The 11459-nt window shown below is 54.0% G+C and overlaps 2 protein-coding genes across 13 annotated transcripts in view; one reads left to right on the plus strand and one right to left on the minus strand.

Annotated features, from left to right (window-relative positions):
• The window catches only part of GRIN1 (glutamate ionotropic receptor NMDA type subunit 1), a 30221-nt gene extending 21473 nt beyond the window's left edge, over positions 1-8748 (plus strand). For 7 of the 12 annotated variants that reach the window (XM_089534562.1, XM_089534563.1, XM_089534564.1 and 4 more), the window contains one exon: positions 6410-8748. In XM_089534562.1, coding sequence (XP_089390688.1) covers positions 6410-6478 — 69 coding nt within the window. In that variant the 3' untranslated portion in view covers positions 6479-8748. Of the gene's footprint in view, positions 1-4647; positions 4771-6409 lie in introns of all 12 variants that reach the window. The other 5 variants (XR_016282083.1, XR_016282084.1, XR_016282085.1 and 2 more) reach the window with 3 other exon arrangements.
• A 771-nt stretch (positions 8749-9519) lies between these two features.
• On the minus strand, positions 9520-11301 carry LRRC26 (leucine rich repeat containing 26). Its single transcript, XM_089536825.1, has 2 exons — positions 10617-11301; positions 9520-9791 (listed from the first exon to the last, which is right to left on the minus strand). Exons 1-2 carry the CDS (start codon positions 11299-11301, stop codon positions 9520-9522), a joined length of 957 nt encoding a protein of 318 aa, XP_089392951.1.
• Positions 11302-11459: the final 158 nt, after the last annotated feature.

The following is an 11459-nucleotide window of genomic DNA, read 5'->3' on the forward strand; positions in this document are numbered from 1 at the left end:
ACTGGATCCTTTGATTTCCTTATGTTTGGAAATGTGATTTAAACTTTCCTCACCTTACTGATGCCAACCTTTCAAAGAAAACTGACCTGTTCCTCCCTGCCTTCCTCCCTGCCTCCCTCCCACGGTGTCCTGAGTGTCCTTTACCTGTTTGCCATCCGATGCCTGGAGCGGTCACTGATTCCCCCACGCCCAGCTCTGCCCGCTTGGGCAATGTCTCCCCTGACGCGGGCCACCTCTTTACCACACTCCCTACTTGTGGCTTTTCTTTGTGTTTTTTATTATTTCTTAAGAGGCAGAGAGAGAGAGAGAGAGAAGGCAGAAGGCAGATTTCTGTACCCAAGTGAGGTCTCTCTCTGACTGTGGCTTAGCTGAGAGGTCAGGGCAGGAAGCAGTCAGCAGTGGGTAGTTTGGAGTGGGAGCATTTGGGAAGGAAAACGGGTTACAAAGCCCAAAACAAGGCCAAGCCAGAAAGAAAGAAATGAAGATGGTCAGCCCAACTCGAAACAAAAGTTATTCCGTTTCGGCGGAAACCATCTCCCAGGAGGTGAGAGATGCCGTCGAAACCTCTGCTTGCTCTGAGCTTCTTGCTTTCAAACACCTCTGGTGCACAGGGGAGGGGGCGCTGGGGGGCTGCATGCGCAACTCAGCCGAGGCCGGCCCCTCCCTCCCTCCTTCCCGGTTTGCATGGACCCTGGCTGGGCGCCACTGACCGCACATGGGGGCACATCTGGCAAGCAGGGAAGTGGCAATGCCACCTCTGTTTTGCACTATGCAGCACAAGGGGCTGGCTCACAAATCTGCCTCCTGCTCGAAGCTTTAAAAGGGTTTTAAAAAAGCAACGCCTTTTTTAACCCCCCAGACGTGTTAATTTCCTTTCAGGGGAGGTTGTGTTCTTTTGTTGGTTTTTTGGCCAGTGGGTCTCGGTTAGGGAGGTCCCAAGAAAAGGGTGACAAGAGAGCGACCTCGCCCTCCTGCCCCAGCATTGTCCAGGGCACTGCGCGGGGGTCATGCAAGGAGTGAGCGTCATCTCCAAAGGGATGGCAAAGGCGGCGGTGGCGGCGGCTGTGTGTGTGTGCCAGGTTATCTCTTGGGCATAGGAAGGCCAAGGGAGTGGATGCCCTGGGAGCCCTGCACTCTGGGGCTTGAGAGTCCGCTGGGTCTCCTTTGGGCCGAGGCAGGCGGAGGGCTGCCCTAAACTATGCCTTAGGGCCCATACAGACAGGCCAAAACAAAGCTGCTTCAGGTCACTTGGAGGCATGCTGTTTAAATGCTGCAAGCGTCCTAAGAGGCAAGAAGTGGCACCAAAGCTATGTCGCAGTCCTAAGGGCTGGAGCATGGTGTTGGCGTGGCTTCCGGACTCTTAGGATGGATGCACCGTTTAAACGGCTTACCGCCAAAGTGACCGAAGCAGCTTTGTTTTGGCCTGTCTGTATGGGGCCTTTGTTACTCAGTTTTAGCCTCACTTCCTACTTGTCGTGTTCTTTAAACGGTTTTGAGGATTTCCATCAGATAAACAGAACCCGTCCATCCAGAAGCCATAAAAAGGAAAGAAAGACCAACCCCCTGAAAACCATGGCCCTGACTGCGCTGAAGAACATGGAAGGCCTGCTTTGAAGGGTTGGAGGAGAAGGTCGGGCCCAAAGGCCCAGAGAGAGAGAGAGAGAGAGAGAGAGAGAGAGAGAGATCGGGCCCAGGGCCCCCAAGAGAAGGCCAAGTTCCCTCCCTCAGCCCCACGGAGGCTTCCTCCAAAAGAGCCTAAAAGCCTCAGGGCCAAACACGATGCAGACGGAAACGCTGTTCTTTAAACAACTTAGGAGGGGAATGAAATGCATACAACTCTCCCTGTATAGACTGCATAGGCCACTGATAGTTATTTAAGCAAACTATATATATATGAAATTGAAACAGCAACACTCTTGCTATTTAAACTGACGACACACACACACGCATACAGTATATAATAATAATAATAATGATTGATTGATCGATTGTCCGCCCAATCACTAGGAATCCAGGCGGGTTACAACAGTAGAAATGCATTAGAAATACAATAAGATCCTAAGCGACCCCTTCCCAGCCCCCTCCCCATTTACAACTCAGATCAATAGTTATTTAAACTATAGACACACACAAGACTCAAATAGCGATAGTTATTTAAACAATATACATATATATAAAACAAGTCCAAGCTATTTCCCCTTCAGAGGCAGCAAGGAAAGCAGCCTCCCTTTCAAGGCCTGTCTCTTGGCCTTTTGCGCGACTGCCGTCTGTTTGCGCACAGTTCTGTTTCCAGCGTCGCTTTCCTCTCCCTCAGGCGCCCTCTGCCTCCCCTCTTGACTACCGCTCCCAGAATCCTCAGCGCAGGGTGTGCCATGGCCAAGGGCGGGTGGCGGCGCCAGGGGCATGCTGGGACTGGTAGTTCCATGCCCAGAGCCCCTGCCGCCATTGAGGAAGGAATGAAGAGGGGAAAGCCAGGGCCATGCCAGGGGCAGCAGAGGGAGAAAGAAAAGGACAGCCCCACTCTGTGGCCTTTGTTTGTCATTTGTTATTGAATGCCATTGTTCTCCAACATGATCCCTCTGTCAGAAACCCCAGCGGCCCTCTTTCTTCCTCATGGCGGGGCAGAGGAGGAAGAGTGCCCCGTCTTCCCTGGAAGGAAAGGGAAGACGAATGGACACAGTCTCTTCCACCAGCTTCCTTAATGTTTACCTCAGAGGTTGAGTGTGAACAGTTGTGAGGCAGTGTGAACGTGGCAACACACACAGAGTCAGAGATCCGCCTGCAAGGGAGCAAGGCTTTTTGTGTGTGAGGGAAACAGTGCCACAAGGAAGGAAGGAAGGAAGGAAGGAAGGAAGGAAGGAAGGAAGGAAGGAAGGAACCTTCCCTCAAGGCTGGCTGAGGCCCAAAGCCAAGGAGGGAAATGGCTCCCTTTCAGTCACTCAAGGAGGGCAGTTGCTGCCATCAAGGGTCAAGGGCCGCCGGTCCCTTCCATAACCAAATTTCTCTCTCCAAAGAATGTTGCTTTCCAGCTCAAAAAGGAAGGGCCAAAACCCACATTCCTCAGACGAAAACCTCCTCACAGAGTCCAGCCTGAAAATGGCTGCCTTGCCTTGAGTTCAGAAGGTTCTCTGGACAGATTTTCTGCCAGAAGAACTCATGGTTTTTAAGAAACAAATGCCCTTTGAAAAGGGACATTTGGTAGACTTCTTTAAAAAGAGAGAATTTGCCGTTCTCTAAGGATGCATCTGCACTGCAGAAGTAATGCAGTTTGACACTGCTTCAACTGCCATGGCTCTATGCTTTGGCATCCTGGGATTTGTAGTTTTGTGAGTTTTTTTAGCCTCTGGTGCCACAACAAACTACAAATCCCAGGATCCCATCGCACTGAGCCACGGCAGTTAAAGCAGCGTCAAACTGCGTTATTATTCCTGCAGTGCGGATGCAGCCTGAGCCACGACGATGGACCCCTGGAAGCAAGACATTAAACCAGTGCCTTTGGGAAACCCTGGTTGCATAATTTGGATTTATTTATGAATTAGCTATGTTTTCAAAGCCACCAAATGGCAGGAATTCTCTGAGCATCTCACTAAAGAGATGCGCCATTAAGAATACAATGCTGAGTGACAGAAGCTGGTGAAAGCCTAAAGCCCAAATGGCAGCCCATCTCACAGAGAGACACAACCTTTGCATGGGGGCTTTGTTGCAGCCTTTGCTGGCACAGAAAAGGCCATAGAGAAGGTGCCTTGTTATTAAAGTCTGACTTTGTTATTAGATTGGTGGGTCTGGTAGGGCACCTCTGCCCCCAAATATCAATGTACCCGCTACCTACAAACCACTCTTTTCTCAGACGTTCTTGTGTTTCTACATGTCACACAAACAAAGCTCCCAAACCCTGTATTTCTCCCAGCAAATGTTTGCTAGTTCAAACCAGAGACGGAGGGAGGGAACGCCGCACTCCTCTCAGTCAAGTCAGTACAGTGGGCAATCTGCTCCTTTCTATTGAGATATGATAAAACTATGACCTGCACGAGGAGAGTGTTAATCAACATTTCTTCTCCTCCAAAATAGTGGACCTGAGGATCAGCCAATAAAGCTGATTTTCGGTGAGATCTGGGCTGGCAAAGGAAAGGTTGCTTTTCTTTTACTCGACACAAAGCTTGTCTTGTGGCATGTTCACCGACGCAAGAGATGGTGATGGCCACTGGCTTTTGTGGCCTTTTCTTAAGGACTAAAGGGAATCCATGGAATATAGGCCCAGTGGTGGCTGTTCACCCATTTCCCCTTTATTTTGTTGGGGGAGAGCGTGTGCCCAAGAGCCAGGCCCTAGGGACAGAGCCCAGGCAGCCCTTTGCTTTTGCGTTCCAGGGGTGTCTTTCTGGCCCGCCTGGGAAGAGGGAGTGGGACTAGGAAGGGCCCTTGGCGTCCGCAGCCATCCTCCCCTGGCAAGCCCCCTCCCGCCCGCTGACCCCTGGGGACCCAAGGCCAGGGCCAGGCCACCGCCGCCTCTGGCCCCAGCGTGCCCGGCGGGGGGCTGCATGCGTGTCAAGGGAGGCGGGAGGGTGGGCAGAGAGGGGCGAGCTCTTTTTCGCCAAAGTGGATGTTGCCTTTGACTCTGGAACTGCTGCAGCCATGATGCCTCTGTAATAGACAACCCCTTTGATGCGCCTGCTCCCTACAGACAGCCCCGAGATGCCATCACGCCCAGAATCCGTGAGCTGCAGATAAGCCGCCGGTAGAGAAAGCCCGGCCTCAGGAGCGGCTCAGCACAGGGTGGGGCTCTTGTCCTGAATGTTCATTCACTTTTGTCCTGTACCCAAAGTCCTGTATGATGATGATGATGATGATGACGATGACAATCAGGGGGGTCTGTACTACTGTCCAGGGAGAGCAGGGAAAGGGTGGCTGGCAGGGCCGGCAGGGGCAAGGAGGGAGGGAGGGGGCTGGGGCAGATGTGGGGAGGAGAGACCCGAGTCCTCTGAAGGGCCAAAGGCATAGCAAGAAGAGCCCCCAAACAGATGGAGTGTGACATATATATGTGTAGCTGTATCTGTGTATGTATGCACACATGCCCCCAGGACTGCCATTGGTCACTGGTTTTGGTGGCCAGTGGAGCGTCCCGGGAAGGGGCCACTTGGCTCTCTGGTGGAGTGTGGCAAGAAGGCTCTCGCAGGTGCTGTCCTCTGACCCTCCCTGTCCTCTGGGGAATCCCTGAGAGATGATGCATTGCTCTGCTGTCCCGGCAGGGAGGCTGGGGAGGTGCCGGCCGAGGGCAAAGGCCAGAGGTCCAGACGCCCCGACACAAGGGTGACCACCAATTCTGCCACATGGCGAGAAGACCAAGGGCAGCTTGGGCACATTGCTCCAGTTGGACACTGTGCATTTGGCTTTTCTCACGTGCTGCTGAGAGATCAGCTACACGGAGCCTGTTCTGTAGAGATTGCTTCTCTAAAAAGAAAAATCAGGTTAAAATGGCATAACGAGATCCCTGTCTGGTTCTCAGGCCCATCTAAATAGGCCTTTCTTTGCCTCAGGGCTTCCAAGGCAGTTCCCAGCCATCTTACTTGCACCTTTGCAGTGCACCGTCGCCATGGGGCAGAGGGAAGGGTGCCTGCGGTTTTGTTTTAGGGCCAGAGGTTTGGAATTTTAAAATCAGTCAACTGGGTTTCAAATGAATAGTCAAAGAGGGACAAGTGGGTCACTCCCAAAAGGGGTTTACCAGCACAGACAGCCATATATATAGGCACACTCAAAAAAGCAAAGACCAAAGCTGGCGTCCCCCCCCCGCCCGGGATACAACATTTGGCGCAAACTGTTTGGCGTTTCCTCAGGGGCTACCACCGACCCTCCTCCAGCCGGGACAGCAGAGGACCAGTCACCGGCCTTGTCTCTAACGCGTGGCATACATGGCATGGCCACTTGAACAACTGTCTTTCCAGTTGCCCATAAACTGAACAAACAGAGTTATGCATTTCTTTAGCCACCTGCCACTGAAGCCAAATTCTCCAGTTTGCTGGAGCTAGGGCTGGGCAGAGGGGGATTTGTGCTACAGACGCAAGGGGTCTGGAGGCGGCTTCCAGGTCTGGCCCCCAATTAGTCCTCCTGATGCTCAGGGAGCCGCTTGCCCCACGGCTGGCCCAAACGGCTCCCTGTGCCTTTGCAATGCCACTCTGGGAGAGAGACACGCATGCGCCATGTGCCACGTCCCGTGGAGCGTGCCCCCTCCCTCCCTGCCCCCTGAGGCGAGTGGCCAAGACCCCTGGCGGACGCTCTGAGGGCCTCCAGGACCTGGCCACTGCATCATCCCTGAGCGATCCCCCAAAGGGGCGTGCGTCTGGACTAGTCAGCCGGAGGCCTGGCCCAGCTCTGCCTAATCCCTTGCCCTCTTTGTCTGTCTGTTTGTCTCTTGCAGCAGTATCACCCTACAGACATCACTGGGCAGCTCAACCTCTCCGACCCCTCGGTCAGCACCGTGGTGTGACATCTGAAGCCACTCCCGCTGGCTGCAGGCTCCAGAGGAACAGACCAATGGAGACTCTGATGGGTCCCTCCTGGAGACACCAAAGCAAGGCCTTTGCCACCCATCCACAGCGTCTGCATTGCTTTCTTCCCACTTGGCCAGGATGAGGTCCCCTTCTTTTTGATACTCCTGGATGAACCACACGAACATGAGGCCTTGGAGCAGCCAGCCCCCTTCTTTGCCCCCTTCTTCTTCCGGAGCTGGGAGGTCTCTGGTTATTTCTCTTTGTGACATCAAGAGACACAGGGATGGTGGTCCCGAATGGCACGCCGACCAGGCCGAGGGTAGGCTGCGTATTCTCGAAAGCGGAATGGATTTCCTTTGCAATAGGGAAAGATTCTCTTTATCAGACCTGCATGCTCTGACCCTCCTTCACCTCCACTGCCACCTCACCCCCATTTTCTTTCGCCACATCGGAAGAGGAAGACCCCCAGTGCTCATGGGTGATCATGTACATAGCCCTCCATATCTATCTCCATCCGTGCGTCAGCCAGAGAGAAGGGTTTGGTCATGTGACGCATGTTCAGCTCTCTGGCTCTTGCTAGGATGGTCCTGCCCACAAGAAATTGTTGTTCTTCCCACAAGGAGCGTCTGTTGCCCCCTTCCCTGCTGTCCACATTGTGGGCCATTTGTGAACGGGGACTTTGTCTATTTCCCTCTCCACAGCCTGATAAAGGAGCATGTTCAGCAGGGTAGGCAATGGGATGGCAAATGGAGAAGAAGGCCTCTCCGCCACTCCTCCTTTCTGGCATCTGGCCTCCAAATTCAGCCGCAGTGAGTCCAGCTGTCTGGACACAAATGCAAGCTGGCAGCATTGCACCAACCTCCCCCTGCTCCCCTCCCTGAAAAGCTTTGCCTGCCCCAATGATGGCCGTCCATTTCCTTTGGAAGCCCCTCAGATGTGTCTCTGTTATCAGCCCCTAAAGGCAAGGGATGGCAAGTCTGGCAGGTGTGACTTTGCCATTTGCCGGTGGGTAGCGCCCCCTGCAGGTGGCCATGCCCCAAAGGACAGTGTCAGGATGCCCTCCATTCTGGGAAGTGGCATGATGATCGGTGGGCTGCCTTGGATAAAGCTCCCATTGATGAAGGCCTTGGCGCATGAGTGGATGACTTCTCTGGTGACTGCCATTCATGAGGCCCTAGGAGCCAGGAGGCAGCGGGCGGCCCCAGCCCCCTTTAGTCCCCTTGCTCTGCTCAGGGCCAGGGCCAGGGAAGGGGCCATGGCCCCAGGGCCCTCTGCAGTTTGGGAACTGTGGTCCTGGCCAAGCAGCAGGGACTCTTGGGAGGAGGACGGAGGGGGACCATCGCAGGACGCACCAGAGCAAGTGGGCATTCTGATCCATCTGGGAATCTCTCAGGAGAGAAACAGGAGGCAGCACTTTATCCAGATTTAGATTGGATTATTGTTAAAGTTTGTTTATATAGCTTCCGTTACATTCAGGACTCCAGAGGTGTTAGGTATCACACTGAAAGAACTGGGTTTAGAGCCCATTTCTGGCAGCCTTGAAAACCCATTATGGTTTCAGTGAGCCAGACCTACTTTTTCATTTCAGTGTCGTTTCTGTGTAAAATGGGAAAAAAAATCTGGCCAGGGTACCTTTTTAGCAAGCCACCTGAACTGAGAGGTGGGCAGCCGCTGAAGCTCAAAGGAGGCCCCATCGCACCACACACAAAACAAGGCTTCCTGCTTTTCTGAGTAGCTTCCCTGCCTTTCCTCCTTGTCATTCACCTCCTCCTCTTCCTCCTCTGCTGGTGGTATGTCCTAGATCACAGCTAGTCTGGAACACATACCCAAGAGGTAGACCCATGGGTTAAGCACCATCCCCTAAGACACAGCTGAATCCCACAACCAGGGGGCCTTTTGCCCCCTCCCCACCCACCCTTCTGCTCCAGTTTGCCATCTGCCTCCTGCTTCAGAAATGGGTTGGGGGCTGATGGAGTTCACGGTGCAATGCTGTCCCTCCGCTTAGAAGCAAGTCCCATGCGCTGAGTGGGGCTTACTCCCAGGTGGAGAAGGATGAGGCTGTAGCCCCAGGCAGGACTTTTTAGTAAGTGTGTGATCTGGAACGTGGGTTCTTCTGTACATAGACGTGGGTGTGTATGTGCGGAATTTTTAACTGGGCATCAGCATCCAATTATTATGAACAATAACCATATTTATTTACAGTTGTACTGTGCGTTTTTGTAAGAGCTAACGGGTATTCTTCAATGAACTTCATATGCCAACAGGAGTGTGTGTCTGTGTGTCTATTAGCTATGTTCAAGGAGACAAGGGAGCAGGGGAAGGGGCAGAGACACAGGCAACGCTTATGGCCCCACAAAAGGCTGGGGAGGCTGGCCCTGCGGCTGTGAGATGCACAGGGCTGTGATGCTGTCTTTACAAACAACAACAGCAATGACACCGAAAGGCAATCGTGGGAGCAGCTCAACCCCAACACACACACACCGCTGCCTTCCTTGCTGCCTTGCTGTTAGAGAACTGCTCCTTTCAGGCCAGGCCTGAGCAAAAGCAGTGGGGTCTTTTGTCCTTAGTAGCCTTCATGGCCGGCACAGACCCACACTCCCCCGCAGCAGGATTGGAAGCCCACCTCTACTTTTCAAAAACTGGGGAGCTGTGTTAAAAATCAAAGGGGGCCTACAACCTATTTAAAGGTTGTTCTTGGTGGCATCTGGTGCTTGTTTATAATGTTGCTGCTGGATGCAGACCCTTCTTTCTTTCTGAAAGGCTGGGGTTCGCAAACCACTTCATCCAGCCATGCTTTCTGGGCTGAGGGTCCTCCTTCTCCTGGTTGGTGAGTGCGTGCGTGTGCGTCTGTGGCCATGGCTGTAGCTGAAGAGATGCCAGGCTCAAAGGCTGCCCACCCCCCACCCCCAGATGCCCTTCCATTTGGGGATCTCTTGTGAAACCTTGAAGCACAGAGTCTCCTCTTGGTTCCTCCTGCCAGCAGAACCTCCCAGGACCCAGAGGGAAGATCGGGGCCCTTCTCCAGTCCCAGTGCCCTCTAGCGTGGGTGGCGCTCTGCTCGCCTTGCCAAGGCTCCCGGCTGAATGTGTGGCACTTTCGCCATCCTCTGACAGGCCACTGCCAGTAAGCCAGCAAGTATGCAGACGCAGATGCTGGCAAAGAAAGTTGAGGGGCCGACGAGTAGGAAAAAGGCATAGTCCTGGGGCTGCAGCCAGGGCTCCTGGCATCGGGCAAAAGATCTGTTCCCAAGAGCAATGATGGGGTGATGGGAAAGGTACGCTGGGCGCTTGCAGGAGACTGCGTTCACCTCTGGAAAAGAAGAAGCATGACACATTTTCAGGTCAAGGCATGGCGGCTCAGGGTGGCTTCTCCTCTGCCCCGAGGCCTGGCACCGCTACGTCTAGTCCATCCTAAAGAGGCCTCTCGCTCTTCCTCACTGTGTGCCTGCTGCAGAAACCTTGCAGCCTTGGCATTTCCTCCAACAACTGCCATGTCTCCTCCCAAAGACAGTCCTGCCACCTGGATTCTGCCTCTGCCTTCAACTGCCTCCTGCTCCAGCCTCACGTTTCTTCAAGATGGTCTCCACCCGTGGCCTCCGCTGCTGACCCTCACCTGCCCTGAGTACCTCCATCTTGGAGATTTCACTCTGCCAAGATGCCTTCCAGGTGGCTCTGTTTTCTTTGGCATTCAAAGCAAGAGAAAAGAGAGAGAGAGATGACGCTTCCAAAAGACCTGAAGGCACCAGTGTGAGAGTCACCGTTGCTCACGCTGCTCACCCCCATTTCTTCTCCTATTATTTGGCTACGTGGCATTTCAAATTTTAGGGGTGTTAGCAGAAACAACAACAAAACCCATCTGAATGGAAGAGAAAGGAGGAGGAAAGTGAACGCCACAGCATCTCGCCTTTTTCTGTAATTAGGAAAATACCAAAGTCTCTGCTGTTGTGTTGTTGTTATTGTTGCTGTTCCTGTGTTCATCCCCTTCCACATTTGCTACATCTCTGGACCTTCTTTTCTCAGAAATGCAATACTAGCCCACTACCTATTACTTCTACCACTCGGGTGGGGAGACAGCTTCATGATTTGGCCGCAGCTGGGCTCTCCCATGACGTTCTCCCAGACCGCTCTCACTCACCTGGGACTTTGTCCATGTTCTCCATAAGCCACTGGAAGAGGGGCTGGATGCCACAGGAGCATGCCCAGGGGTTGTCACCAAGCTTCAGGGAGAGTAGGGAGGGCAGGTTCTCGAAGATACCCGGTCCAAGGGAGGCCAAGGCATTGCCCTGCACTGAGAGGCTCTGGAGACGGGGCAAGGCACCCACCAGCTCTGGCTCGAGCCGCAGGAGCCTGTTGTTCCCCAGGTTGAGCGTCCTCAGACTAGGCAAAGGCAGGAAGGTCTCTGGCTGCAGGAGGCTCAGGTAGTTCCCACTGAGGTCCAGTTCCTGCAGCTGGCTCAGGCCGGCCAGGGCCTGGCGGTGGATGCTCACAAGAAGGTTGCTGCGGAGGCTAAGGCGCAGCAGGGCTTCCTGGGCCACAAAGGTCCGGTTCCGGAGGCTGGAAATGCGGTTGTAGTCCAGCAGGATGGCTGTGGCATTGGTGGGTAGGCCGTCAGGCACAAAGCGCAGCCTGTGGTCCATGCAGTTGACTTCCCCTGTGGAACAGCTGCAAACCTCTGGGCAGCCAGAGGAGAGGCAGGACAGGGGCAAGAGAAGGGCAATGGAGACGATGGCCAGGGAAGGTACCCGTGGCCGCCTCCAGCTGGGAATGCCAGAACCTGCAGCTGACAGCGGGAGAAGTCGGTTCCTGCGGCACCCGGCCATAAAGGCAACATTGTAGAGCCCCTGAAGAAGACAGAGAGGAACGAGCCTCCGCAGCCAGAACACACCAACACTGCCCACTCCTCCAGCAAATGGAGGCCCCATCCAGGCTGGCTGGAGCCACTGGCCCTCCCTTCCTCGGCTGCCTGGATCCTGCGGAC

This window comes from Sceloporus occidentalis, unplaced genomic scaffold (assembly GCF_023333645.1).
Source record: "Sceloporus occidentalis isolate IW3139 unplaced genomic scaffold, rSceOcc1.0.p SCAF_8, whole genome shotgun sequence".
Lineage (NCBI taxonomy): Eukaryota > Metazoa > Chordata > Lepidosauria > Squamata > Phrynosomatidae > Sceloporus > Sceloporus occidentalis.

Excerpts from the sequence above, each read along its gene's own strand:
- LRRC26 (XM_089536825.1), bottom strand. The coding sequence starts at position 11,301 with ATGGCCGGGTGCCGCAGGAACCGACTTCTCCCGCTGTCAGCTGCAGGT. Across the intron at positions 9,792-10,616 it reads GAACATGGACAAAGTCCCAG|AGGTGAACGCAGTCTCCTGC; the intron begins GTGAGTGAGAGC and ends CTTCTTTTCCAG.